Raw genomic sequence first — 26,817 nt, forward strand, 5'->3', positions numbered from 1 at the left:
ATTTGATTTTTACACCAAATATACCTTGAACATCTCTTAGGGACCCAAAAATTTTTCTGGTCCTTTAGATATAAGAGTAACATATATAACCTAATTCAAAGCAAAAGGAAAGGCTTTTGTAGACTTAATGTGTGCTTATAATCATAATGCCCAAATCAGACTACTTAAAATCTACCCTGGCAGCAGGACAAGAAATCTGACAGTTATTTCATTTCAGCTTCCCTATTTTTTGCATTATTTGAATGATTACACAAACAAGGCTTTTAAGAGGCTCCGGTCCTTCTCTTTGTAGTTACAGTTCAGAGAATTTAGAGGCGTGGGATTGAACTGAAAATATGTGGGGTATTCCTAGAGCTTCCAGTAATAGGTAACCCATGGAATGGAGCTTTCCTTTGTTTTCTTCAGGCTGTTGTGACTATCTTGAATAAGGGAGGAAAGGTGAAATTTAGAAGAAGAAAAAGCCTTTTTTTCAGATAAACCCTTACTGTGGTAGTCTCCTATTTAATCATCACCCTTGGTTAATAAAACAATTTCCTATTGTGCTACACCTTTGGGCAACCACATAAAGAATTTTCCCTGTGAGAGGAAAAAAAAAAGAATTATTTGTTTCTAATATGTACTTGTTGAATTAACTGCAGAAAGGACTAGTAGAGGGCTACTATGGACTAGGGCTGTGCAGGGGACTTTCCATCTGCCCTGGAACCTTCACACACCAGCATCAGCCTTTGGGGAGCAATAGGTCCTTTTTCCCTTGCTCAGCTCCATATTGGAGGAGGGGGAAAAGAATAAATCCTTCTGAAGCTTTCTTTACTCCAAATCTCTTGTTCCCAGTGGGTTCCAGTTAACAGGAACCTAGTGTGTGTTCTCTTCTGGCGAAGACAATTTAAAATGATAACAAAAAAGGTCGTAGAACAGTGTAGCAGGAACCCAGCCTTTCGTGTTGCTGCCTCTGCTAGGCCACACTTTAAACTTTTTCGAAGGTGGATTTAGTCTGCAAAGGCTTTCATGCAAATGGCTCATTTACTTAAAAATCCACAGAGAGCAGGGGGCCACAGAGTTCTTTTTCCCTTCATCTTCCCCTTACTCGTCCAACACCTTGTAAAGAAGTACCGAGGTAGTGAAAAGCAGGTTATTATGCACTGGGAACTGGTGTGGCAACTGTTGCTTCCCCTTCATTAACGCGTGTGTTTAAGCTGAACGACTTGACCTGAAGTGGCTGGAGCCTCCCAGGGAAAGTTGTCAGTGCTTTTGTGTGTGTGTGTGTCTTTACAGAGTTCCCCACCGCAGCAAAACCCCTTCTTTCCAATTTGCCGCCTGCTGCCCTGAGGGTGACAAGACTGAAAGTTTAGCAAGTTCTGTGCATAACTTCACATCACAGGAGCAAGTGCGTATTCTCCCCCTCCCCTTTCTTTTTCCTGCTCCTAAACACCTCCTTCAAGTTCGCAGCTGGGCAGGACTCCAAAGGTGCAGCAGCAGCAGCAAACTGGAGTTCAAAGTTAGCAGTAAATTGCACAACTTCCAGCTCATCGCTACACTCGGTGACTATTAACAAGCTGGAAGGCGCTCAGGGAAAAAAATAGGGGAGAAGGGAACACCCTCGAATTGTTTGGGGATCGCTGATGTTATGCCGCTGGGATCATGGCTCCTTTTGGAAGGAATTTATTAAAAACCCGGCATAAAAACAGGTAAAATGCGTGGGTATGTGGAGGAAAAGGGAGGGCGATGTGGGATAATTTTTTTATACTTTTTGTTTGGATCTGGGTCCAGGATGTGTTATCCGGGCCATGCCGCTCCCTGCAGCTGGAACTCCAGGGCTCAGGAGCGAACCGGAGACGGGCCGGGGGCAGCGGAGCGGAGGGGGCTGGCGTGTGCAGGGGCAAGGGGCTCTTCCCTTCCCCTCTCTCCCGGACCTGTCATTCCCCTCTTAGCTCCGGCTCTTTTGGTTGCTGGTCAATATTTTCCATGAGCGGAAAGTTGCCCTTCCGGACTTCGAACCTACCTCGTCTAAACCGAGGCGAACATTGGCGGCCCCCCGTGCTAACAAGGTGAGGCTCACCGGGGCCGGGAGGACAGGCTGCAACCCCGACGTGCGCGTCCCGGAGGCGGCCGGGGGGGACCCGGAGCCCTTCACCCGCCCCGGGACAAAACTCCCTGAGTTTCTCACGGGAGGGCCGAGCTCCGGGCCCCTCGCCTCCCGCCTTAGCCACGTTCCCCTGGGAGGTAGAGCGGCAGCCCGCAACCCCTTCGAATCAACCCCGTCCCTTATCCTGTCCGCTGGCTGTAAGCCTGGGAGGTAGGAGAGCATCGAGCTCTCAGCCTGGGGAGGGAGCATGGTTTTTTTGTTTAGCCTTTAGTCCGGGATGGACTCGTACCGCGTGTGGTTTTTTTGCCTAGAAAATCCTTCAGGTGGACAGCTGCGGTCCCTGGGTCGGTTGCCGCCAAGTTTCTTTATGGGGACTTTGCCCCTAACGCTGTGCATGCTTCTACATGCCCCGCACACTGGCTGTGAAAAGGAGAAAAAGGGTTATGTAATCATGTTAGGTGCTAGGATGGTACTAGATTATTTGAGATAAATATTCTTGGAGTGGAGTAAATCTGCTTGGACCCTATAGGATGTACAGTTACCGAGTCCATCTAGCTAAAGCTGAACAGAAACAGATTGCCTCAAAAATCGCTTGTAATCTTGTTCCCATTTTGACTGGTGCTTTTCGCTGAAATTTAGTTTGTATTTAAAGGAATGCAAGGGAAAATCTCTTCCAGGGGGGATATAATTGAATTCTTAAAAAGTCTTGTAAAAATGTCCCTTTTCTGGGTTTGGCTTTTGATTTTCACATTTGATATACTGAAAATTATTCGAGGGGGATTGTATTTGTTGGGATTGTGTGAAAATATTAACATAATACATGGAATATAAATCAGAAAGATTCTAGCAGTCAATGTTTAAAAAATTGGGTACTATTTTAGAATTATTGATATTGTAGATTACAGATTAAACAACATGTTTTGCTAATGGGTCTGAAAACAGTAAAACTTTGATGTATTTCTCATGTAGCCATTTTTTGTTTAGAAGGGCTGGAAAGGTGGAAATGAATTTTTTATTAAATTGCTTTTACATAGAGCTGTAAATTTTTTACTCTTAAAATATAAGTTTTGCTACTACCATCACTTATCTGAATGAGCATTACGTCACAAAGCACAGTTCCATTGTGTTTAACCGTGAAACTGTTTCTCTTTTGGATATTTATAATATCTTCACACTAATTTCATCAATCTCACTATGTTTGCTGATGTGACATTTTATTCTTCGGGAAAAGAAATTCAGAATCCAAAGCTTTAAACAGGTAATAGAATTCAAATACCAAAAGAATCATTACTATGAACATCTAGCATTTTCTTCTCACTTCATCCTTCCACCTCCAAAAATAAATTAATGCTTTTAATGGCAGAGAGTAGTTATGGCAATAAGAAGAGGCTGTACGACCACAGAAATGTGGGGGGGAGGAGGTCAAGAACAAAGCAAACTACATAATTCTTAAGATGTGTTGCTATTATCTGTTCAGATATTTAAATTTCTGCATATTTAATGTTAGTTTTGATATTGAATTTTGAGAATTTAACTTTGTTTATGCATTTAGTAAAACGGTTTTGCAGTATAAGTGAAGAGATACATAATAATTGTTTTTCATTATAATTGTATCTTGGTGAACTCATCTGAAACCTTGAAAAGAAGTGAGCTTAAAATCCTTCACTATGTTTAGGGCAGTAGTTGGAGAGTTGGAACTTGTGGCTCATTACCTTTTATTAGTTTAATTAGCTTTAAAGAGAGACCAAAAAAGTAGATCTTTAATCCACTGCTGCTTTTTTCATTAGATCTAGCGCTCATCCACCTTTCTGAGAAACTTAAGTTTTTTTCCTTTTTCTCTGGAATGTTTTAATGAGCATTCGCTACATGCAAATATAACTCCTGAAAGTTATAAGATAAGCAAATGGGGAGTAAAATCTATGTTTACATGAGGACATAAAGCTAAGTTGAGGCAATAAAGGTAAGTGGAAGAAACGCCAGAAGGAAAATGAAGGCGTTACAGTCATTTGCTCAGATAACAAGATGACACCACCGTAATTAGTGCTTGACTTGCAGCATTGCCCAGAGGTCCCAGATCAGGGCCCTGTTTCATAGTAGGCTCTTCATATACAGATCATAATTGTCAGTCCCTACCCCTAAGACCCCAGAGTTTAAACAAAGAGTTTACTCTGAATCTGTGTCTGTGAGGTATTCTAGTAAGAGGTGAGGGATGTTGCCTATGATGTCACCAGCCTTTAGAGAAAGAAACTGAGATTAACCATCAGGAAGACAAAACCCATGCTGAACTACTAGCAGTATTTGAAAGATCTTCAGTCAGTATTACTCTCTTGGGCTGCTGAAATCTCACTCATGCAGAGACAGCACAAGGCCTAGGTAGCTACTCGATCACGGTAAACCCTGGTTTGATTTCAGGGGAACAGCCCCTAGCAGTGTGGCTCCAACATATATTTCTTGGCCAGAAAGACAGTGAGTGATGTCTTGATATCTTTTTCAACAGCTATAAGTAGCATAGTCCCCAGAGTGTGTTTGTGCTTGTCAGTGTGTCCCCAGGAGAACTATACTTCCAAGATGCCCCACCCACCTACAAACTGAAATGTTCGCAGCGGGACAGGCTGTACTCTCTAAGGCAACAATGGAAAAAAGAGTTTCCTGCAGGACTAAGGCTCTGCAACATGAGTAAACTCAAGGGGATTTATTTTTATGCAAATCTCTTTAAGATGCCATTCTTTGAGAATGAGAGGAATACACAGCTGACATCACACTTCAGAAGTGTGGTGATGGCAGGAAATGCTTAGCAGAAGGTGGAGGAAGAGAGAAGGCACTGACTTCTTTGCACTCTAACACATTGCTCTGCATGGAGCAAAAGAGCTCTCTATCCAAATATGAGAAACAAATACAGAGCATATACACTTGCGGTGTCTATGTACCAGGGTTTCACACTGTATAGGATTTCCTAGTTGCTAAGCAGTACAGGAATTTATGCCACATTGATTTTCTGTAAGATTAGAACTTCTCTGCCCTTGGGTGCTAGATTTGATCCCTTTTGAAAAGGGGTCTTTAGGTTCATTTAGATACTTCGAGGATATCTGGATCTATCTTACACCAAGAAAGTTGACCTCAGTGTTATTTCTTTCATAAAGACTACTTCCTTGGGTTTTACTCATAAACTGTAGTCAAACTTGTTGAAACTCTACTGTTCCGTGCATGTTGTAGCCAGAGAAGTAGCACACTGAGAAGCAGAAGATACAGATAATCTATCTTCTTCACACAGTTGTCCGTGATGCTGTAGCGTTGTCCTGTTAGGCACAACACACTGAGAAATATTTTTTACCAGTGTACTTCATGTTGTCCCTATGTTTACCACAACTGTTTGTATGCTCTGTTGACATACAATTCTGAATCCAATATACATTTTTTGTGATGAAACAGTTGTTTCAAATCTCTTAATATTTAAATTTATTTATTAGTTTTCCTTTTCCTTCCTGATTTTTTCCCCCGCCTTTTATTATTTACTGTTTTCCACCATTTTCCACTTTTACTCAGTGCAATGGCAGTTAGCGCAGTGTTTATCTATAGGAGGCAAAGGCTTAGTTTGTCTACTCTTAATTCTTCCTCTCTTTAAACAGCTCATCTCTAGTTCAGAGATAGAAAAAAAGACCATATATCTCCATTCAATCTTATGGATATAGAGGAGTTCTTTCAGTTCTGACAGTCAGAGGCCCCTCCCCAGTGAGAGACACATTCAATGACTATCTCAGTTTTTATATTACTGTGCAGGGTAGTGAATTAGATTAACAACTTCATCTCTCTGATACTGACCTAGCATTTCCATGATCCCTCCCTTCCTCCCTCCCTCCAGTAGTTTCTCATCACATCTAGTTAGCACAGTGATTTGAGTATTACTCTGAACATCTCTACTGCTCTACGGTTGAGTACGCTGCTGTACGTTTTAAACCTTGATGAAGTAAAACTGAAAATGCTCAGCATTGATGTTTGGATTGGTAAAGCTCTTGGAGATCAACTGCTTGTCTGAATGAACTGTGCATGACCCACACTGTAAGTCTCATGGGATCATGTGAGATGTCTAATACTTCTCTTGGATGAGCACACCCGGATAAAAATCTATATGAAGCTCTAAAGGTGCTTTTTGATACAAGACTACCAGGTATTTGGTATGTATGTTGGAGGGGGTAGATAAAAACTTATTTTGAATTAGTGGTGTTATCTGTGTTAAATTTTTAAATCAAAAAGATGGTGCTTGTTTGGTAATGGTAGAATACATTCTTCTCCATATTTTTTTATTTTTCCTTGAGTATGAGACATATCAGTGAACTATCAAAGAAATTTTTCCTTTTTGAGCCAGACTTCATACACCAAAATTTATTTTCTGGTCTGGCTTGTCAGCTTTGTCACAGGGGTCAAAATGGTTGCATACATTTTCTAATAATCTTTGTACATATTTGTTCACTTCAGTTTCAGGAAGAGCTTTTCGTCTAGCAAAACACTAACTTTATTTCTAAAGAGTTAATTATCTACTATTCCGGGAGGTCAGGCAGCAATTTCATTCCAAAGGAGTAAATAAAATGAGTAATAGAAGTGTGTAATACTACACCATCTAAGGAAAGAGCATGACTTAGGTTAAGTTAAAGCTAATCTGAAACACTAATATAATGTAAAGTCAGGCTGAGAGATACATTTCAGACACAACTCCCCATTTTTTTTAGTAAAAAAATCAAAAGAGGAAAAATCTTGCTAGTCAGTGGCTATTTCCTATTTTACTGTTGAAAAATTAGCATTTTATATGCAGAGTAAAAACTCAGTCACATTCCTAAATGTGTAATGATTTTATAGAGAGAAATAAGTTTTCAGAGATGGGGATTTTTTAAAATTCTATTATTAATAAAAGTCAGTGATAATCACAGAGTAGTACCTCCTGATTGACCTATGCTCAGAAAAACTTTTTGGTTTGTTTGTTTTATATGATTAGTAATAACAATGTAAAACTATGGTCTGAAACATTATTATTTGAAAACATTAGCTTCACATATGCTGTGCAAGCCTTAATTAGTTCATCCAGCTTCTATATTTAGTATGTTGATAAATCCTTATTAATAGTGACAGAAAGGATGATGCAGTATAAAAATTGTATTTAAGACCACACATTAAGTGAAACCTAGAACTAAATAAATGTTGGACATGCTGGTACATAGTTATGTGCATGGGTTACTGGTCTATTATTGTCACTTCTACTGTTTCTCTCATGTATTATGATACTATCAAGATGCTGACTTTCTGTCTTCTGCAGTGCTTCCATACTAGCAATTCCTCAGGTATCACGTAGGGCAAAACAAATAAGAGACAAATGGTTTCAGGATGAATGGAAAGAAAGAGTGACCAACCAAATTGGAAAATAAATTACAATTTTTTTTTGTGTAGCAGAGCCAGAACAATCCTCTGCAGAATGTAGGTACTAAACAAGTACAGTTCAGTATAATGTTATGCAGAGTTCTCTGAAAATTTCTCTCAGATCAGTTTGCATCTGATCTTTTTTTTTTTATGAACTATTCTATATCTACATGTTCCATTAGAAAAAAAGTACTTAGAACGCAGCACAGTTTTCACGCGAATTCTGGTGATGAAATTTTTCCTTCTGGGGCTGTAAATTTTCCATGGGTTTGCACAATTCTTGCAAAAGTGACAAATTTTCATAAATAATTCCTCATACTTATGTTTAACACATAAATATAAAAGTCAAGAGCTCATTAGTGATTTTGGAAGTTGCATTTTTGAGAGAGCCTTGTCCAAAAGAATATTCTTTTTAGCATCTTGCTGGAACTTGACTCAAATAGCCCCAGAATGAACCACTAGTTGCCTTTTCTTGTTTTGACCTATCCAGAAATGCACTTAAACCACAGGTGTTGCAATAGTGATAACGATACCAGTTTGCTTGTGACCTCAGACAACCAATAATCTCGTTTAGTTTTCCTTAGCTGTAATTTGGGTGTTAATATTTACATGCCTCAGGAAAATACGTAGGACATGATTAGACAGTGTAAAATTTGTGGAAATGCAGAATATGGAAGCCAGTTAGTGGGAGAGGTATGAATAAAATCTGTGAGCTCTTTATTTCTAATTGTTGTACAGTCCACTAGAGCTAGCTGCCGTGCAGGGAAATGAGAATACATTGTGGATTGTTTAGGTCTGATTTCACATGATTCTCTGAGGAATTTTCATCAGTCTAAAATTTTTCATAATGTTAAAAATTACTTGTGATGAAGGTTGTAATGTACTAGAAAGGGACATAAAGAAAGAAATGCCATGTGGATGTTAATAGATTTTGTGGTGTTTTGTGAAGTGAGCATAAGAAAAGAAAGCTGCAGAAACCAAAAAACAGAAAGGAAGTTTCTCGATGGTAATGATATTAAAGTTGTCATGTAATTATTTTTTTAATGCTATGAAAACCAAGTTCTAATATCATGTAGAAATTATTAAAAGACACAAAACTTTAAAGAAAAAAATCCAGTGCACGTTTGGCACATCTCTCGTGCATTTTATTTATGCCCGTTATTTAAAGTTATGTTTCTCTTTCACCGATTTTTTCCTATTTCATTGTCACTCCTGTCTGCCTGAGTACATATTTGCCTCTGTCAGTTTGAACCATTAAATTTGTAGTTTGGATGGTTGCTAGATGTATATTTTTTGAGCATTAGCATTAAAAGAAGCTTATTTCTTGGAATAATCTTAGAAGTGATATATACCTCTGTTTTCCTGGGTTGCAGTTGTTTTTTTATGTTGTTTTTTCCAGACATTCATTAGTAAAATGTAGAATAATGATGGAAGGTAGAGAGGGTAGGTATTTCTTGTGAATAAAATATTTAAGTATAAATATAATTTTTCAATTTTGGGGGTCAAAACTGTTAATCTGATTAAGTTGCTTCACCTCATCTGTTCTCTTTCATTGATGTAAAGAGTTCTGAATTATGAATTTCCCATCATAGTAGTAAATATAGTCATCTCTGTTGAAAAGCAGAAGATATTTATTTTTTCCTCCTTTTAATAATACAAAATTATCAAAGTTTAAAATAAATATGCAAAATAATAATATTATCATGTTCAAGGACACAATCAGGTTCATGAAAATTTAATAATCTATTAGACCAAGTTTTGTTTTGGTCAGGTACAAATATGTTTACCTTACTTTAGCTTGTAAGGATGTATGACCTCAGTGGAATAATGTAGCTGAGTGAAGACTACTAATTTTTAAGAGAGTCTGCCCTTGGGTCTTGACCATGCAATTTGCTTTGTGTTAATACATTCCATCGTCCATGTAGAACACTTTACTTTGCTTTCCCCAACCTCCTTCAAATTGAAAAGGATTATTTCTACAGAGGGTAGTTTCCACTGCGAAAGCCCTTTTAAACTAGAACATTTTTCAGAGCAACAGTTGGGATACCGTTTCCATGACCTTAAGTATATCTCATTTGCCACAGGAAGTTATCAGATTCTGCTCACTGATCAAAGAGTGGCTTAGTGACATTTATAAATACAGGATCTTACACAGATGTTCAGCTGCTTGTGTTTTGGTTGGCTTCATAATTGGTAAACTGATGTTCTGAACTGCTGTTTCATTTGGATATTACCTGATGACAGACTTCCTCTGTACTGATTGCTGAGGCACTAAGTATACTTCTTTAACTTGTTTATTGCCTGTGTCTCTCAGGGACACTTTGTTGTTAGAATGCTGTTTTCATTAAAAGCTTTGTACAAATCCAGTTTTCTAAGAAAAATTTAGATTGGTATTGACTTTACTGCACTTTCCCAGATTCTTGATACTTTAAGGTTTAGGTAGATAACTAATCATGTTTGTTTACCCATGAAGGTCACTACAGGTATCAGACAAAGATTTAAGTTATTTTTGGAACTACAGTTGTGGATGATCACAGTACTTCTCCTGACACTCGTATTGTTCCTAAGGTTCAAGCACACAGGAAAACACAAATGTCAAGCTCCATCTTACTCAACTTGATCCACTGAAAATTTAGGTATCTACTCATCTAGGTACTCTTTGTAGTTAATGGATACATCTAAACACTTCTGGAGGGCAATTCATTCAGTCTTAGGCAGGCTTTCAGTACGTGATTAGTCACCCTTTTGGAGGAGACTACTTTATGCCACTGATTACAGAGGAAGGTCAGAAAATTATCTCTGATTGCACATCTCCATTTTAAATAGCTTAAGGTAGATGACATGAGCTCCACCCAATCACTTTTCATGGAGCATGCTCAGACTTTGTAGAGCACCATCATTTGCACCATTCATTTTAAAAACTAGAAAGGGAGTCACGAATGTAGAGGTGAATTACAGGTAGATAATGTATGATTAAGGGACAACCATCCTAATAACATGGATGTGTTCCCCAACCCTGCCACAAAATTCCTACCCGATTTTGGGCAAGTCACATAAACCACAGTTTACAGAAGTGGTTACTCACTATGTGTTCCTTATTTACTAATTCAGTGTCCTGTAATCTGTTTTGCACAAGGGCTGAGCAAAGGATGTCTCACTTTGCACATTTCTATGATAGCAATTCAGTTAACCAGAGTGGGAATTTAAATGAGTGGATAGCTTTGGTCTGAATATTTTTGAGCTCTGGTTTGTAAAAGGGAGTTCTTTCCCTACAAGAGTATGTGGAAATAAATAAAAATACATATCTATGCATTTACATATTACAAAACTGAATACACAGTAGACTTCTTTAAAAGTCAGAAGCCACAAACAGAATGTGCATATGTCATGGAAGAAAGCTAAATATGTATATTTCTCCAAACATGACAGAGTTGTCCACATGGCAGAGGGAAGCATGCCTTCACTCAGCTGTCACTGTGGGCAACGATTCAGCTTATGAAGTACCTTGTTAAAAGTAAACTACCATTTTATCCTCCCTGAGCTATGAAGCCATATGAATTGCTCATATGTTGAAAGGATCCCCACCTGCAAAGACATTTGGATATGTGAAATAAAGAAACATCAGATTAATTTGAATGTTGACTCAGCCTGACTTTCTGTGAACTAATGACAAGTAGTTTGCTTGGGATAATCACTATCCTGCCGTATATGCATCTCACAAAACTAACACCATTATTTCTTGGGCCTGCCTTGGTCTTTGGTCACAGTAACCTAGCCATGTTTGCCTTCAGCTGTGCCCAATGTAGGTTTTTGTCCTGTACCTGCTCTCTCTGTTCAGCACAAATCTTATGCCATGGGTTACTACCCTTTCAGCTGCATCAAATTTTTGAACAGTTTCTTCCTAAACTGTTCCATCACATTTAAGTGGGTTATCTTGTTTAACAAGGCTTTTATCTTTATGGCCTAATTCATCATGACTCATTGGAGGTCAGACAAGTAGCTCAGCCCCAGTGAGAGGGTTGTGATGGACAACTGACATGGGTATGAGCCTCTTCAGATGGCCCCAGATGGAAACTCATTTTCTGAACCCATCATGGCTGTTATAGAACAGATTTTGGACTTAAGTCACCATCATTCAAATACTTTGGGATTCACATGGCTTTTTATGTGAATCACATGAAATGTCTTTCCTCTGCAGCTAGCCTCCTTCTTCTCACAGCTAAAAATTATGTGAGTGTGCTACTGGACACCATTCTCTGTATCTATCTCTTTTGTCTACACTTTCTTCTTGGCATTATTCTCATAATTTTCCCATTACTCTTGGTAGTCTTTATGATCCAGCATTAACCTTGCTTCCAGTCAGCGAATCATCCCTTCTTGTCTTTCCTATCTCTATTGCTCAGCTGTCTAGAGCTAGTTTTGCAATCACCTATGCCCTCCTTAGCATATCCATTGCTAGGACAGAGCACAGTTGGTAAGGTTAACAATTTATTTCGTTTGTTCAGTAGCTTCTTCAGAGAAGATGTGGTTATATTTCAGAGACCTTATCAGCCTGTGTCTGACTAACTACATATTGAAGCATTCATTGATAGGCAATTTTAGAAAATTACTTGAAAGCATAAGCTGCACAAATCTCTCATACTGACAATGGACACTAAAAATTCTTCAGGTTTCTTTTAAAAAAAATTTATGTCCACTCTTCTTGTTAGCTTAATTATGTATCTAGTACTCAATTCAGCTCTTTAGAATGAAAATTTATATGAGTCCACTTCATCATCTCATCTTTTTTTCATTTCAACTCTTCAAATACTGTAAGTAATGGAACACATTTGTCCCTGAATTATCTTTCAGAAAGTTCAAGGGAGAAATTTGATGAAAAAAAAAAGAGAAAGAATTGATTGTAAATGAGGTCTTGATAGAACCCCTTTAGAGGTGATATTCTTCAAAATGATTTAATGAAAGCAAATGAAATGGCAAAGATCATACAATATAATTTTCAGAGTGAGGTGGTTCACCTGCAAAATTTATTGCAATACATACAGAAGAAAATTAAAGCCCATCCTGTATTTCTCTCACTTCTGGCAAACTGTAAAGAGATACTTAAACTAGATTTTATGATATACAAAAAAGATGTGTTAACAAATCATTAAAATCAAGAAAGTTAAGAAAGGGTGATGATTGATGAGGTGGCTGGACAGATCCAACAGGGTAGTGTTGTAAAAAGGGCAGTGCTAAGCCTCCTTTCCAGGTTCCTGGCCGCTCTGCCATTTCCTTTGCATTGTTCCTATTCTTACCTGACACTGAATATTTTCCTTATTTTTTTCTCTTCTCTCTCTTTTTTTTTTTTTTTTTTTTTTTTTTTTTTTTTTTTTTTTGTTGGCTGGACTGGTTTGGTTTTAGGTTTTTCTTTTAATGCTTTTCTGGGTTTGCTTCCTGCAAGTTTATCCAACTGGAAACCCATTGGTTGAACTAACACAGCTGGCACAAGCAAGGAGATGGGAATATCCGCTAGACAGCAGATTGCCTAAATTACTTCATGGTATTTTAAGTCATATATATTGCTAACCTATAAGACTAGATTTAGCATAAAAACAGTATTTAGGATAATCACTTTGGTAAGGTATTTATTTTGTAAATAATTTTGTCTGTTTTGGGGATAGGTTTGAGGAGTGTTGGAGTGTTTAAAAACAGAAGATAAATATACTAATTCCTACAGTGTTCATGACGTACAAACAGAAATTTGCCACAGGCTTCTACTAGAGCAGCTACAGAAGTAGTTACAGTAGGTAACCATCAGGAACAGACTATAAGGGAAAGAAGAGATTCTTTTCTGAGCCTAAGTTCAGCTTGAGAACTGGCAAAGAGAAACCAAATCCATCTGGACTTTTCTTTCTATTTATTATGAACGAGATTAGCATCTGTCTCACATGGTGCTACCAGGAGCAGAGAAGAGGTACACAGCATGCACAGCATATAATGGTTCATAAGAAGATAACCATCCCAGCCTTTAGCTTAGAGACTATTGGAAAAGTGGCATGAAATCTTATTATTTCCTTGTTTGTATCTTCTTCCTTTATTCAACTTACCTTATTATCACCAGTTTACGTATAGTGTGCTTTTTTCATGTTTTGGAAGCCCAGACCCACCCTCAGAATACTTTGTGTTTATTTCTTCACTGGGCAAAATGTCAACAAACCCAGAGCAGGGAAGTAGCATACATTTGCCTTTCAACAAAAGCTGAACTGAATTTCATGGAACAACAACAAAAAAACCCTCATACTCCCAGTGCCTGGAATTCCCCTTACTTCTTTGATCTCAAAAGCTCATAAACAACCAAGGGTGCTTCTGAAAAGCAGTTATAAAAATTCTAAAGGGAGAAATTAGATAACCCAAATTTCTACTAGCTGTAATAGTAACTCTATCATTTTGAAGTCTATGTTCCAAATGATCTATAAATGATTCTGCTTCCTCAGTATTATTGAAAGTGATTGAATTTTAGACACATTTTGTACATTATTAATAGGAGTTCCATAGAGCTTGCATAGTGTAATCAGTGCTTAAATATGCATAGGTGCTTAAGTAGACATAGGAACAATATATAGAATTGTATTTTTGCAATGTAGCAACATTCTTGTGGTAGGTAAGAAGTACCAGTGACATTTTCTTTTGTTCACTAGTAAGAACCATCCACTGCCCAAAATCAAGATGTAGCATTTTCTGTATTGATTTTCCTAAACATTGTGTGCTGCTTATTAACACAGGAATTTGAAAATGCCCATCTTCCCATTCCCCCTAATATGATCTAAAGAATTACTATCACTGAATATGTCAGTGTTTGTTTTGGCTCTGAAGTTTTTCCTGCATCTTCCATCCCTGTATAACAGCTGCTTCCTCACTAGTAGTTGCAATATACACGTCAAAACATGTTTTCCCAGTAAAGTAAATTGTTAATGTTATTGTAACTCATACTGGAAAATATTTTGGTGGACAGCTAGTTCTCCTCTGTTCTAACCTCCGTGTCAGGCCACCACCAATACACACCTGATACAAAGAACCTGCTATGGCATTTTGTGTACATAGCGTGCTTGCTGGAATTCCAAACGTTTTTTTGACTAACATCCACTTACCAACCTTGTGACTTTGAATATGGAGAAATGACGATTTGTCTGACAGGAAGGCAGATTTAAAGCATAGATTTTATTTATAGAGAACGTATAACCTTAGGGGTAGAGGAAAATTTTAGAGGTATGACAGGAGGAAAGGACAGGGGTAGATGCAGTCTCCACTGCAGCCTTTCCACTTGCCTGTAGGTTAAGTGATTGGAAGCATAAACGTGGTATATGGCAGAGCTAATAGGTGAAGGAAAGGACTTAGTAGAATTTTGGTCACCTTTGCGGAAAATCTGCACTCTGACCTTGCAAATGGGATTTTGCAAAACAATATTGTCCACTGTAGCAATGACACAGAGTCCTGTCATTAAATGGAGCTAGAGGGGAGTGTTCAGGATAATCCACCATAACTATCGCTCTCATCTAGTGAGCAAGGTGTATAATTCCTTTTACAGTATCTCTTATTTCTGTCTTTCTATTATTGAAATATCCTCAGTTACTACAATTTATTGGCTTATTTTCTATGAAGTACAAACTCCATGAAGTACCTATCCACATAACAGGTGATAGAATTATTACTGTCAGTCTTTGTTGGTCTTTTTTGTTGACTACTTTAATTTCTTTTTTATCTGTTTTAAGTACTGTCAGAGCTTTTTCCCCTTTTTATTTTTCTTAAATATTGATCCCTTTTCAGGCACCTGCTTCTAAGCAGTACACTTATTAGAATGAAGTGTATGATTTCCCATGGGATTTTTACCAAAGTCTGACATTTCAAGTCAGGTGTGAAAAAGTTATTTGCAATAAAATAATTATCAAAATTATTTTCTTTAAACTGTCACGCTTTTCATGTATTTTATTCTATGACAAAATAATACTATCTCATTGCAATTTAAAATTATTTCACTGACATTTGTCATAGTATAAAGTGATTACGTGAAGAGAAATTTCAACCATAGATCACTGCTGAATTATAATATATGCAGTTTTGTACAGTAGCTAACTAAGGTGATGGTATTTCTCTGCAGAATAGACTAAGGAACTACTCACAGTTTTAAGTACATAAATTTTAATTGATATAGGACATATTTGCAACACTTGTTGCTTTAAAATTCCTCATAAAAGCTTCCTGACAGTATGGGTATCTTGTTGAGTCAAAAATTTATGCTTTTAAAAAGAAAAAGCAAAATGAATATAAACTTATACTAGGAAAAATGTATTGTAAATAGCTAGTTGTAAAAATAGATTTTGTTTAAATTGTTTTCTTTTTTCAAATATCTGAAATATTTCAATTAGAGCACCCAAAATGTGTATATGTATATGTTTGAAAAATATCATGTGACTCACAAGATGCCTAATTTTCCTTTATTTTTAGTAAATGACTATATACATTTCTGTAAAGGAGGAAGTTTTATTATAGAGCAACATTAAATGGGTATAGAAACAGATGGTAGAGAGAAATTTAAGTTATTCCTTTTGAAATAATTGTTTTCAGAAGTTCTGTAGTGTTCTTTCCAAGTCTGCCTACAATATTAGGACTACTACTATTGGGACTATACTGAGGGGTTTTATTCTTATAGTTAAAGTAGTAGTTCTGCCTTGTCATTATTCTTTTCAGCTAGTTGTGTGATGCAGAAGGGAATAAGAACCAAGTTTCTGACGTGTCATGTATGGAATTTCTATGTGGACATTAACTGTGCCTACATTAATATTGCTTTTAGGGACAGGTGAAGGGGAATGGGAATGCAGTTAGTTAACAGGCTAACTTGAATCCCTAAAGTTTTGGAGTAATTCCAGCTTCATTGCGTGGTGAGAGAGTAGCTACTTCCTCCTTGCTGCCCTTAGGAAACTCAGAAGCGTGTAATCTACTTAGGCAGGAGGCACACTGAGTATTAGATTTGGCCTTTATTACTTTCTGAAAAGCTTTACAGAAGGTGACAGAAAGTTGAGAAAAAAGGTGGATTAAATGTGGATAGTCTGAATAAACTTAGTATGAACTTTTAATGTGATTCATTTATTCCTGAAAGGTTGAAATACTTCTGACCTTAGCTTTCATATGGGCTCTGTATTCTCTATAGCTTTAATGTTTAAACTCACAATCAAAAATCTGTTTGGATCAAATTAAATTAGGGTTTCTTCCAAGCAAGAGCTGCAACACATGGCACCAATAGCTTTACTTTTTCACAAATTTCACAGATAAAAATCGCACAGATACAAAATATGTTTTGATATTTTTTTTCATAATGATCATCTATTGTTTCATATATGTTTATATATATATAGTAACATCCTGAGATTTTGAAAAAGAAACAATAAAAGCAATATAATATTATAATTTCTAAATGGAATGAGATGATGCATGTATTTGCTATGTTTTGACTCCATATCAGGTTATTGACTTCATATTAGGTCAGAGATCTGGTGGAAACTGCATTCCCACATCCTTCCCACAAATGATTGAACGTTCGGAAAAGGTCCTTCACTGCGAGTGGGGTTGGGTACTGGAACAGGCTCCCCAGGGAAGCTGTCACAGCCTCAAGCCTGTCAAAGCTCAAGGAGCTTCTGGATGGGGTAGTCCTGTGAGGAGCAGGGAGCTGGACTCAGTGATCCTTATGGGTCCCTTTCAACTTGAGATATTCTATGATTCTATGACTGATAAACTAATTAACTCTTATATACCCTGATATGTAAATGTACTGGTATCGAAAGCTCTCAAATGACATGCAGTATGTGATCTATGCTACAAATGTAGGTTGTTTGTGCCAAGTAGGTATTTCTGTAATATTGGCTTCTTATTTCCAGCAAGGAAATATATATAAAAGAAATATTTTTATGGATAGTCATATTTTTAATATGACTCAGCTCAGCTCAGCTCAGCTCTGAGAGATAACAGAGATTATTAATCTCAGCACAGAGATTTTTAGCAAGGTTTTTAGCAACTGCATAAAACCAAGAGAAGTGCTCTCTAGGACCTTACACATGGAAGAAACATCTGTGGACGTTGAACAAAGAGATCATAGCACAGACACATACTTGCCAAAATCCAAATAGGCATATTCATGTGCCCCAGCAGCATGCTCAAAACCAACCCCTTGAAAACACTAGATAATTAAATGTTTAGTGTCTCTTGTTTTCCCAGGGTGTTATATGCCGTTGTGTCATACCATTTTCAGAGGAGAGCAAGTGGCTTGGCTGGAAGATTTTTACCCACTGTGCAATGTGGCAGGTAGGAGATGAGGTTTAGAACCTCTTCCCAAGGAGCTGGCAGTGTACAGCTTGAAAAAGAAGTTAGAGAGCACTCAGAGACAGGAGAGACTCAAGGAGCTACCTGCCTGGATTTCCCTAAAAGTTTCATATTTCTTAGTGGACTCTAGGAAAGCCCTGAGATGGCAGGCCCTATACTTCTAGGCAAGGGCTTCACTGCAAGGATGCAGTAGGCATCAGGAGGATTGCCTCTTAAAGCCTTTTTGGCTTTTAGTTTCTCCACTGAAGAAGGTGAATTGTTCTGGGTGGTATCTTGACATAATGTAGGAGTTTGCTTATTAGAAGTTTAGAATTACTTTGGTCTTACCTTGGGGAGGTCAGGACAGCAGCATACCTACATACTCTGGTCAGCTGAGGACCCCATCACATCAGCCAGTCAGTTATAAAACACAATTATCATCTGATCTGCTGTAGATTAAACTGTATGCGCTATTGAGAAGGTTTAAGCTGTCATAGAATAAAATGTGATTTTCCCAATAAATTGAGGGGAAATTACAGAGAGATTTTACACAAGTGGCTTTCCAACATGATCCCTTTGATGGCAAATTTATAAATTATTAGCAGTTGTACACATTTTCAAGGAAAAGGTTAGTGTATTGCTTGGTGTGCCACCTGTTTTCACCTACTGATTTTTTTATTCCATATAAATTATTTCAATGACTGAGAGGAGACAACTAGTAAAATTTTTGATCATAAACATAATCTCAGGTTTGAATCCCTTTCCTAACACAAAAACTTTTAGTTGGTTGCTCATGTTGACATAAAATTGGTTCAGCTGTTCATGATGAATTAAAATTAGTAAAGTTTTAAACTAGCAAGGGGTTCACAAAAATGTCCTGGCTGTGAAATTTCTAACAACTACTTAGGTATTTTTTAGTTACTCAGTTTGATTTTTCTTTGGGGAGGGTACGTCAAGAAATACAGTAATGTTGAAAAAGGAGTTCCATTTTGTTTTGTGAAAGTCTAGGAAGAATTTATTACAGTGAAGGGAGAGAAGATTTTCTTTTAGTGTTCAGAAACACTGCATTGAGTTGCTAACAGTATTACATGCGAGTGACTTAGTCCCAACAGAATGCAGAAATTAGTAAGGGAAAAGAAGCATCCTGTAGACATGAAGATGAAATTCTAAAAAGTAGGGGGAACTCTTTATTTGATTAGCATGATTAGTTATAAAACTATATATTACATATTTAAGAAGAATGTTAATATTTTTAGGAAGGCAAAGAATTATGTGTTTGATATGTATATTTTTGTTCCAGACGTACCTTTAAGTCAGTGAATATCAAAAGCACTGCTTCCAGCATTTAAGCAATCTAATATTTTGACTTTGTGCAATGTAAATACATGTTTTTGTTTTGTCTATATGTTGCTGGAATGTATTACCTTCCCCCAGGCCTGAGGAATAAATTAACAAAGTGTATATCTGACAGGCAACAATCAGTTTATGCTGACATAATTAAGACTGTGTGAGGTCTATAACATGATTAGAATGTTTTTTTGGGTCATCTTTAAGAGAAGTAAGGAGTAACAGGCATGAAACTAGCAGACAAACCAAGCAAACAAAAAGATTGGAAAAGTACTTTTGACTATTCTTAAGTTTAAATTCCCATCTGTTCCTAAGAAACAATTGACTTTGCAAAAAAAGATAGACTTTCATGTTGTTGTTATCATAAAGACTTTAAAATCATAGATGGATAAGTAGAACATTTCAGTGACCAATTCAAAGAAACAGAATTCAAGCCATAACTGAAAGCTTCAAAGCCTGTTACAGCAGCAGCAATGCATTGTTGAAAAAAAAAATTAGTTACTTAGCTACTTTTGAGAAAGTTGCTAAAAAATTCTCTTTGGTGGTCCACTCTCTTCTCTTGACAAAGAGGAACTTCGCATGGTGAATTTATAGTGAAATTTTAATTTCCACATGTCTAAGTGAGATGAATTCCTCTTTGTATATGGAGAATCGGTGCTTCACTTTCTATAAGGAAAGTAGAGCTTAACAGATGTCTCCTTGTACTAACATTTCTCTGCATCCTGAAAGCAAGTCTTTAATAATTGTTCTTTTCTGACTGACACAATAATGGTTCGTTTTTGTTTGGAACTATCTGAATTAACTATGATAAAAGAATTATACAATAAATTTTACTTATAATGTCCATAGTAAAGTGCATCAGTTTACCATTTTTTAGTGGAAGAAAACAATAAACCACTTTTGATATTTTAGAAGATATTAGAATGTGATGGAAATGTAAGATTATTAATTATTTGCTAAATCTTTTTGATTAAAAAGAAAGATCAAAATTTTAGTGAGACATCAATAAAATTTAAGATAACATATGTTGTAACAAACACATAGAAAAGAAAATAAAAGAATTTGTACTTTACAGTTTTGTTTTGACCCAAGAACTACAGAGATGTTCAGAATTTCTTTTTAATTTCTTCTCTCCTTTTCCATAAAAGGTGACAATATAATTAAAGGTATAGATTACATACATTACATGCATACATATATACTTATAAGTATGTATTTTCATGTTTAAGCTGCTTGAGTTCTTTGTGTACCTGTATGTACATACATTATAATATTTTGCAGTGCTACTACTAGTTATGTGCTATAGACAAAACAAAGAACAATCCTTCCCAAAAATATTAATGTAAATTCTGTGTAGACAGGTGCATCATAACTGAAAAAATAACAGGGGGTAATAAATGTCTAAAAGAGGACTGAAAACAGTAATTTAAAGATGTTATTTTACACCTATATAGTTTCAGGGATCCTGTAGAGATTGCTTTACAATAAACAGTGGGTTACCATCAGAATTTTGCTTTACTCCTGCTGAACTCTGGGAATTTTGTATAAAAATGGGTATAGCAGAAGTATTTATCAGTACAATAAAGATAAGGTGTCTAGGGATTTTCAGATTTTATCTGTAGTTTTACTAATATCACAGAGAGAAACCGTTTTCATAAGAAAACTTTAAAGGAACCAGGAGAAGAAGAGACTGTAAGCTTCTTAATTCACATAATCTGTTACATACTGAAAATATTGACCAGGAAAAAATATGGCAATCAACCAAAAACAAGAATAAAAAAAATATTAATAGGAAGAGTTTCAATGTGAAAACAAATTGCATAAGATACACTTGGAAGAATGCCAGAGGAGATAACACTCATTCCTTGAAATATATTTCTTGATTACAAAAGAAACCAGGAAGAGCAAACACTGAATTTACTGCCTCAGAGTTCCTAATCGGGTATTTCTTCTCATATCTGTGGTGAAAAAAAAACAACCCTTGGTTATTTTATAGTCACAGTTGACTCATGTGGCAATTTGCTGTTTATCTTCGTTTCACTTAACTCCTGATCTGTCAACAGAAAAAATTCTATAGCATCCTGTTTTTTTCAAATCTAAAAGCACTTACAGATGTTAACTTTTTAGCATGTGACATACTTAACAGTAATGCCATTTAATCTAGTATCATCTTTCATTTCCTCTCTCCCATTTAAACTTGAATATTACTCTTTCTTTGTGTCACTTTGCCATTTTCTATGTCTGTGACAAATACTTTCTTATTTTGAGAAGTAGTCTATGAAAACATTATTAATCTTCTGAGCACAAGCTTCAAAAAATAATTACTGTAAAATGCTGGTCTGTAAGGGGGAGCTATTGAAGTGGGAAAATTATGTCATTACTCAGAGTAATCTACCAAATCACAGATTTTACAGAGGATGTTCCAAGACCTGAAGCAACATAGTTGGACAGACCTCTCCTCTGCGATGATACTAATAAGCTCACTCTTGTCGATTTTATTAGTATTCATTTGCACTCTCCTGTCTTTTGAGGATTATTGCCTCCTGGTCAGAGTGGCACCTAGAGCTGAGTCAGTCATAGTTCAATTTATTAGACTGCAGTGTGTCTGTCATGTTGTGTAATAATTAAGAAAAAGAAACAAGTTGTATTGCTTTAATAATCATGGGGTATAACCATAATCAAGCCAAATAAAACTCCATTCCTCCTACATTTCAGAAGACTAGAAAAGGTCTCTGAATAAGTAGTGCCAGATAGAAGCAAATGTTGTATTGAGCACTTTGAATATTGCCTGAATAGTTATTTTCATTTGCAAGTTTTCTCTGTCAGACTGGATTAAATCTCATTCATTCAAACTAACTGCAAGGGATACCAGAAAATCCAAAGAAAAGCATTTTTCCTCAGGGAATTTAGTGTTTTATCATTTTATGATAAAAGAGGTCAAATTATCAGGTTTGGACAAGCAGTAAATTATACATGTGGAGTCTTGAGGACATGAATATCCTGGCAACTTTGCCAACATAGGCCCATAGCAATTCAGGACCACTCAGATGGGGATGAACTGAAGAGTTAGCTGTAAAGTGAATTTCTACCTTTGGTCAGCTGGATTGCTCTCTAGGCACTACTGATTTTACTGATTAGACAGTTACAGTAGCCATAAAGGGATATCAGACACCTTAAGTATCTTAGTGTAATGAGATATCAATTAAATAGCACTTTCATTGCAATTCATAAGCAAAAAAATAAATAAATAAACTTTTTTGCTTTTCTTGAATTTTTGTATAATTTCAAACATTATAAAATACAGACCTATATATGTGTTCTCTTGCAGTTGGTATTCTTTCACAGCTCACTGGAATTCATGCGATTTGGTGCTTCAGGAAAAGCAACAAGTTTCTTGAGGCTTGTTAGTGAAAAATAACACTGGAAAACAATGGTGTTTATGCTTGTGTGGGTCTGTGTGTGGCAAAAGAACTATAGATTTATCTTATTGTCAAATTCTTTTAACTTTGATGGTGTGCAGTCATCTTTCCTCAGTCCATCTATGTTCAGTGCATTCTTCTCTTCAGAAGCCTTGGTGATATTAAGAGCTTAGAAATGTTTGTGCAGGGTCTATGTGATGAGGAAGTTGTGTTGTCCTAGGACAGTCTGGGTATGTAATACAGATTGCCAAACTTTATCACTGATTGTTAATACACACTTACTATGTGAACAAAAACTAAATTTGATAAAAGACATTTTGTGTGAGATTGCCATTTTGTGTGAGATTGCCAGCTGACTTAGTAGTAATATTAAAGCAGTGGCCAATTAAAGCTGTTACGTAATCCAAAGATATTTCTTCATGGAATTTAAACAAGTATATTATCTTGTACAATAGTACACAAATTTTTCAATATGATGTCATATTGGAATTATAGTAATTATTCTGTGCCATTGATATGTAATTTATACTTGATGTCTTCTTGTTCTCCAGGTCCCCCAGCAAGGACATGGCTTCAAATGAAAGAGAGATTGTGGTTTGGGTTTGCCAGGAGGAGAAGATTGTATGTGGCCTGACAAAGCGCACAACTTGCTCAGAAGTGATTCAAGCACTGCTTGAGGAACATCAGACAACATTTGGAGAGAAAAAGGTCCTTTTTGGAAAACCTAGTGATTACTGCATCATAGAAAAATGGAGAGGCTCGGAGCGAGTACTGCCTCCCTTGACAAAGATTCTGAGACTTTGGAAGGCCTGGGGGGAGGAGCAGTCTAATTTGCATTTTGTGTTGGTAAAGTCAGATGCCTTCCTCTCATTTCCATTGTGGAAGACAGCTGAAGCCAAGGTAATACAAAATGTAGAAAAACAGTGGGACCTCAGTCCAGCAAATTACATGAAGATGTTGCCAATAGACAAGCAAAAGAAAATTGTGAGGAAGACTTTCCGGAAACTGGCCAAGCTTAAACAGGACAGTGTTCAGCAAGAGAGAGACAATATGGAGACACTAATTCATCTGATAATTTCTCAAGATCATACCATTCATCAACAAGTCCTTAGAATGAAGGAACTAGATATGGAAATTGAAAAATGTGAAGCGAAATTCCATCTAGATCGTGTGGCAAATGACGGAGAAAATTACGTGCAGGACTCCTACTTAATGATCAATCCAACTGAGGCTGAGCAGCAAAGGAGTAGGCCAGATGATCAAAAAGAAATGCATGAGTATTTGAGCAAAAGTGAGGGCATTTTACAGGTTGAAGAGAGATTGAAACATCACAAACAATTAATAGAGAACCTGTGCGCTGAAATTGAAAAAGAGGTACAAGGTATATGCACGGAAAAAAATGTGGATGATGTTCACACAGAAGTAGCTGCTAATGATGAATTGGAAAACTCAAGTTTAGAAAGTGTAAAATATGAGCTGGAAAAAAGTATGAAAGATGGTCTAAGAATCAACTCATACCTGAGCTGCATTCAGAAAGAACTTACATACAGGGACTCACTGCTTCAAAAGAAGGAAAAAGAATATGAACTTCTTACCGAAGAATTTAATTTACTACATGTTAAAGACAACGTTGAAACTAGGCTTCAATCAAATGAAGAGCCATCCAAGGGCAGTGGCATCTCCAGTAACAGCACTGCTGTTCCTGACTTTGTTCACAGAGTGACTAATCTGGACATAAATGATACAGACTCTGATACTGGAATAAGCTCTACACACAGTCAGGACTCTGAAATAACCTCAGGGGACATGGTACTGTTGTCAACATAGTTGAAAACAGTCATGCATTTATGAAAGGTCATATTTTGAGGATATTTATAAGGATTAGTAAATTTTTTTGTCTTAAAAGTTATGCTCTTCAAGATGTTAAAACTGTGGCACCGCTTTAGCAAAGTAAACAGTGTCTATTTATGTCCTTAATAGTATACTTGTACTGAAAATCATGTGCAGTATCATGGGTTAACTGCTGATAGGTGCAAAGTTGTTGGCTTTGCTACATCAAGACAGACTGCTTAGATCTTGTAATATTGATAATTAGTGAAACAGGAGCATTCTGACTGTCTTGGCCCAAAAATTTGGAGATTTGATATTCTTTGATCTTTGGGTCCACTCCTGCATCTCTCTAACTTTTAGGAACATGAAGTAGAGATTAGAGTAAACTAGACAGAGAGTTTTATTTTCTGCTCTGTTACGTTAGCTTAATTCAGATGGAGTTTCCCTGCCATGAAGCTGCTGTAAAGGAATATATAATTGAGCATGTAATCTGTTAAAAAATAGTTTTTATGATATTGTAGGACAAAAGAAATATAATTGTATTTATGTTGTATTTTTAAATTTAGTTTCATCAGGATATTTTCAAAAACTCCTAAGTCCCATTTTAAAAATTACCTTACACACATAGGTTTTGAATTTTGATTCTCTTTTGGTGGCACTTACCTGCTTTTAAGATTCTTAAACCCCCTACTTATCAGCTGTTACCCTGTAGTTGCCCCAGTGATTTTTAAGTCCACATAGTTTCTGCCAGCAGGCATGTCAGAACTGCTTATGTCCTGCTTATGCGAGATGCTCAAATCCCAAACTCACGCTTAACCCCAGGGGCATTTTCAGAAAGCAAGGCTTTCTCCTGACTATCTCAATGGTTGGATCCAGCGTCTTAAGCCTCCTCTAAAAATGACTACCAAAAAAAGCATAGCAGAAGTGACAGGCAGGAACAAGACATTTTTGTCTCTGGCTAAACACTTTACCGATAACCACTTAGTTACTATTTTCACGTAACAGGTAGGTTGTCAAATCCCATCTCATGTTTTGGAGCAGGAACATGTAAATCCTACTTCCTCAGTGAGGATTTTGGGATACAGGTAAAACTGTCCACTTTATATAGCTAATTAAATATTGGACCCCAGGTAAAATTAAAAAAAAAAAAAAGAGAGAATGCAAAACATGAGAATCTTACAACTATGTGATTAAGTTAAATGATTTCATTTAAGATGTAGTAGTTGATCCCAAATCCTTCTCCAGCACATTGCTGTAAATACGAAACAAAGCTGTAGAACTGAGATGCTCTCCTCAGTTGCCAAACAAGATATCTAACTCTGAGCTAGAGACTCTGCTAATAGAGAATACACGCATAATTTCTGGGTTGCCATGTTTGCATTTTGCAGATCAATCTGTTTAATGCTTCTGATTAAAAGAATTGAATGGAGAAATAATTGCAGTGTTTTTAAAAAAAGTTCAGCTGCAAAATTCAGATAGATCCTGGAATCAACAGCCTACAAAGTAAACAAATGGACAGTACTTAGAAGGTATAAATATAAAATACTTTCAGATACACTGCTTTCTCCTCCTGTAATTTTCTTCTCTTAAATGTCTGTCAACTGTCTGTTTTCTAAAATGACCAAAGCACTAGGACTGCTGATTAGCACATATTTGATGCAGAAAAACAAAACAAAAAGAAGAAAAAAATTTCTAAAAAGGAAATTTTTCTTTTTTGTTGTTGCTGCTGTGGCTTGGTTTTTGTTTTTTGGGGGGGTTTGTTTGTTTTTTATTTTTTTCTTAACCCTGGATATTATAAATAGGTTTTGTTCCAACAAAGTGTGCTAGTCACCTTAATATATTTTGTATTGTATTTTTGTCATACAATGCTATTTTAATGCTTCAATAATAATGTGTAATACTTAGACTCATCAGCTCCTGATGGAAACACGTGTATCAAATATATTATCTTGTCTTTGTAATAATTTATTAACGCAACTCTGCATCTTTTGACCTCTGTGGTATCACTCTGACAAGTAGTAAGCACAGAGCTCTGAATGCTGAGAATAGGCTAACGTATTCTATGAGTTCTTGTTAGTTTAGTTAACAGGTATTTCTACTGAGTCATTTTTTTATATCTAAATACTTAGAGGATAGAGAATTGAAACAGAATAATATTCACAGCTGTGCAGACTAGAACAAGACCCATGGGGGAACTAATTTCCACTCATACTCTACCAGATTTATTTCACTCATAAGAACTTGTGTGAGTTCTCACAACTGATCTTTATCCACACTACGTGGTTGATTGTACCTCCCTTGCAATATGTAGATCTTAAGAGTATCACTGTGTTTTAAGAAGAAAATAGGAAAAATAGACTGGGAGAGAGTATTTCTTAAAAAATAAAAAATATTAAAAATCCA

The 26,817-nt window shown here is 36.5% G+C and overlaps 1 protein-coding gene across 4 annotated transcripts; it reads left to right on the forward strand.

The window, feature by feature from the left end:
• The first annotated feature begins 1,436 nt into the window (after nt 1-1,436).
• On the forward strand, nt 1,437-26,817 carry RASSF9 (Ras association domain family member 9). Of its 4 annotated transcripts, none has more exons than XM_051770055.1 (2): nt 1,437-1,685; nt 23,136-26,817. In XM_051770055.1, the coding sequence occupies exons 1-2, from the start codon at nt 1,639-1,641 to the stop codon at nt 24,409-24,411; spliced, it is 1,323 nt and encodes a 440-aa protein (XP_051626015.1). In that variant the 5' UTR covers nt 1,437-1,638; the 3' UTR covers nt 24,412-26,817. The 4 variants fall into 4 exon arrangements, with proteins under 4 accessions (XP_051626015.1, XP_051626014.1, XP_051626016.1 ...); XM_051770054.1 differs by lacking the exon at nt 1,437-1,685 and adding an exon at nt 1,701-2,045; XM_051770056.1 differs by lacking the exon at nt 1,437-1,685 and adding an exon at nt 2,058-2,293.

This window comes from Manacus candei, unplaced genomic scaffold (genome assembly GCF_025592945.1).
Source record: "Manacus candei isolate 608988 ecotype Guabito, Panama unplaced genomic scaffold, ASM2559294v1 h1tg000114l, whole genome shotgun sequence".
NCBI lineage: Eukaryota > Metazoa > Chordata > Aves > Passeriformes > Pipridae > Manacus > Manacus candei.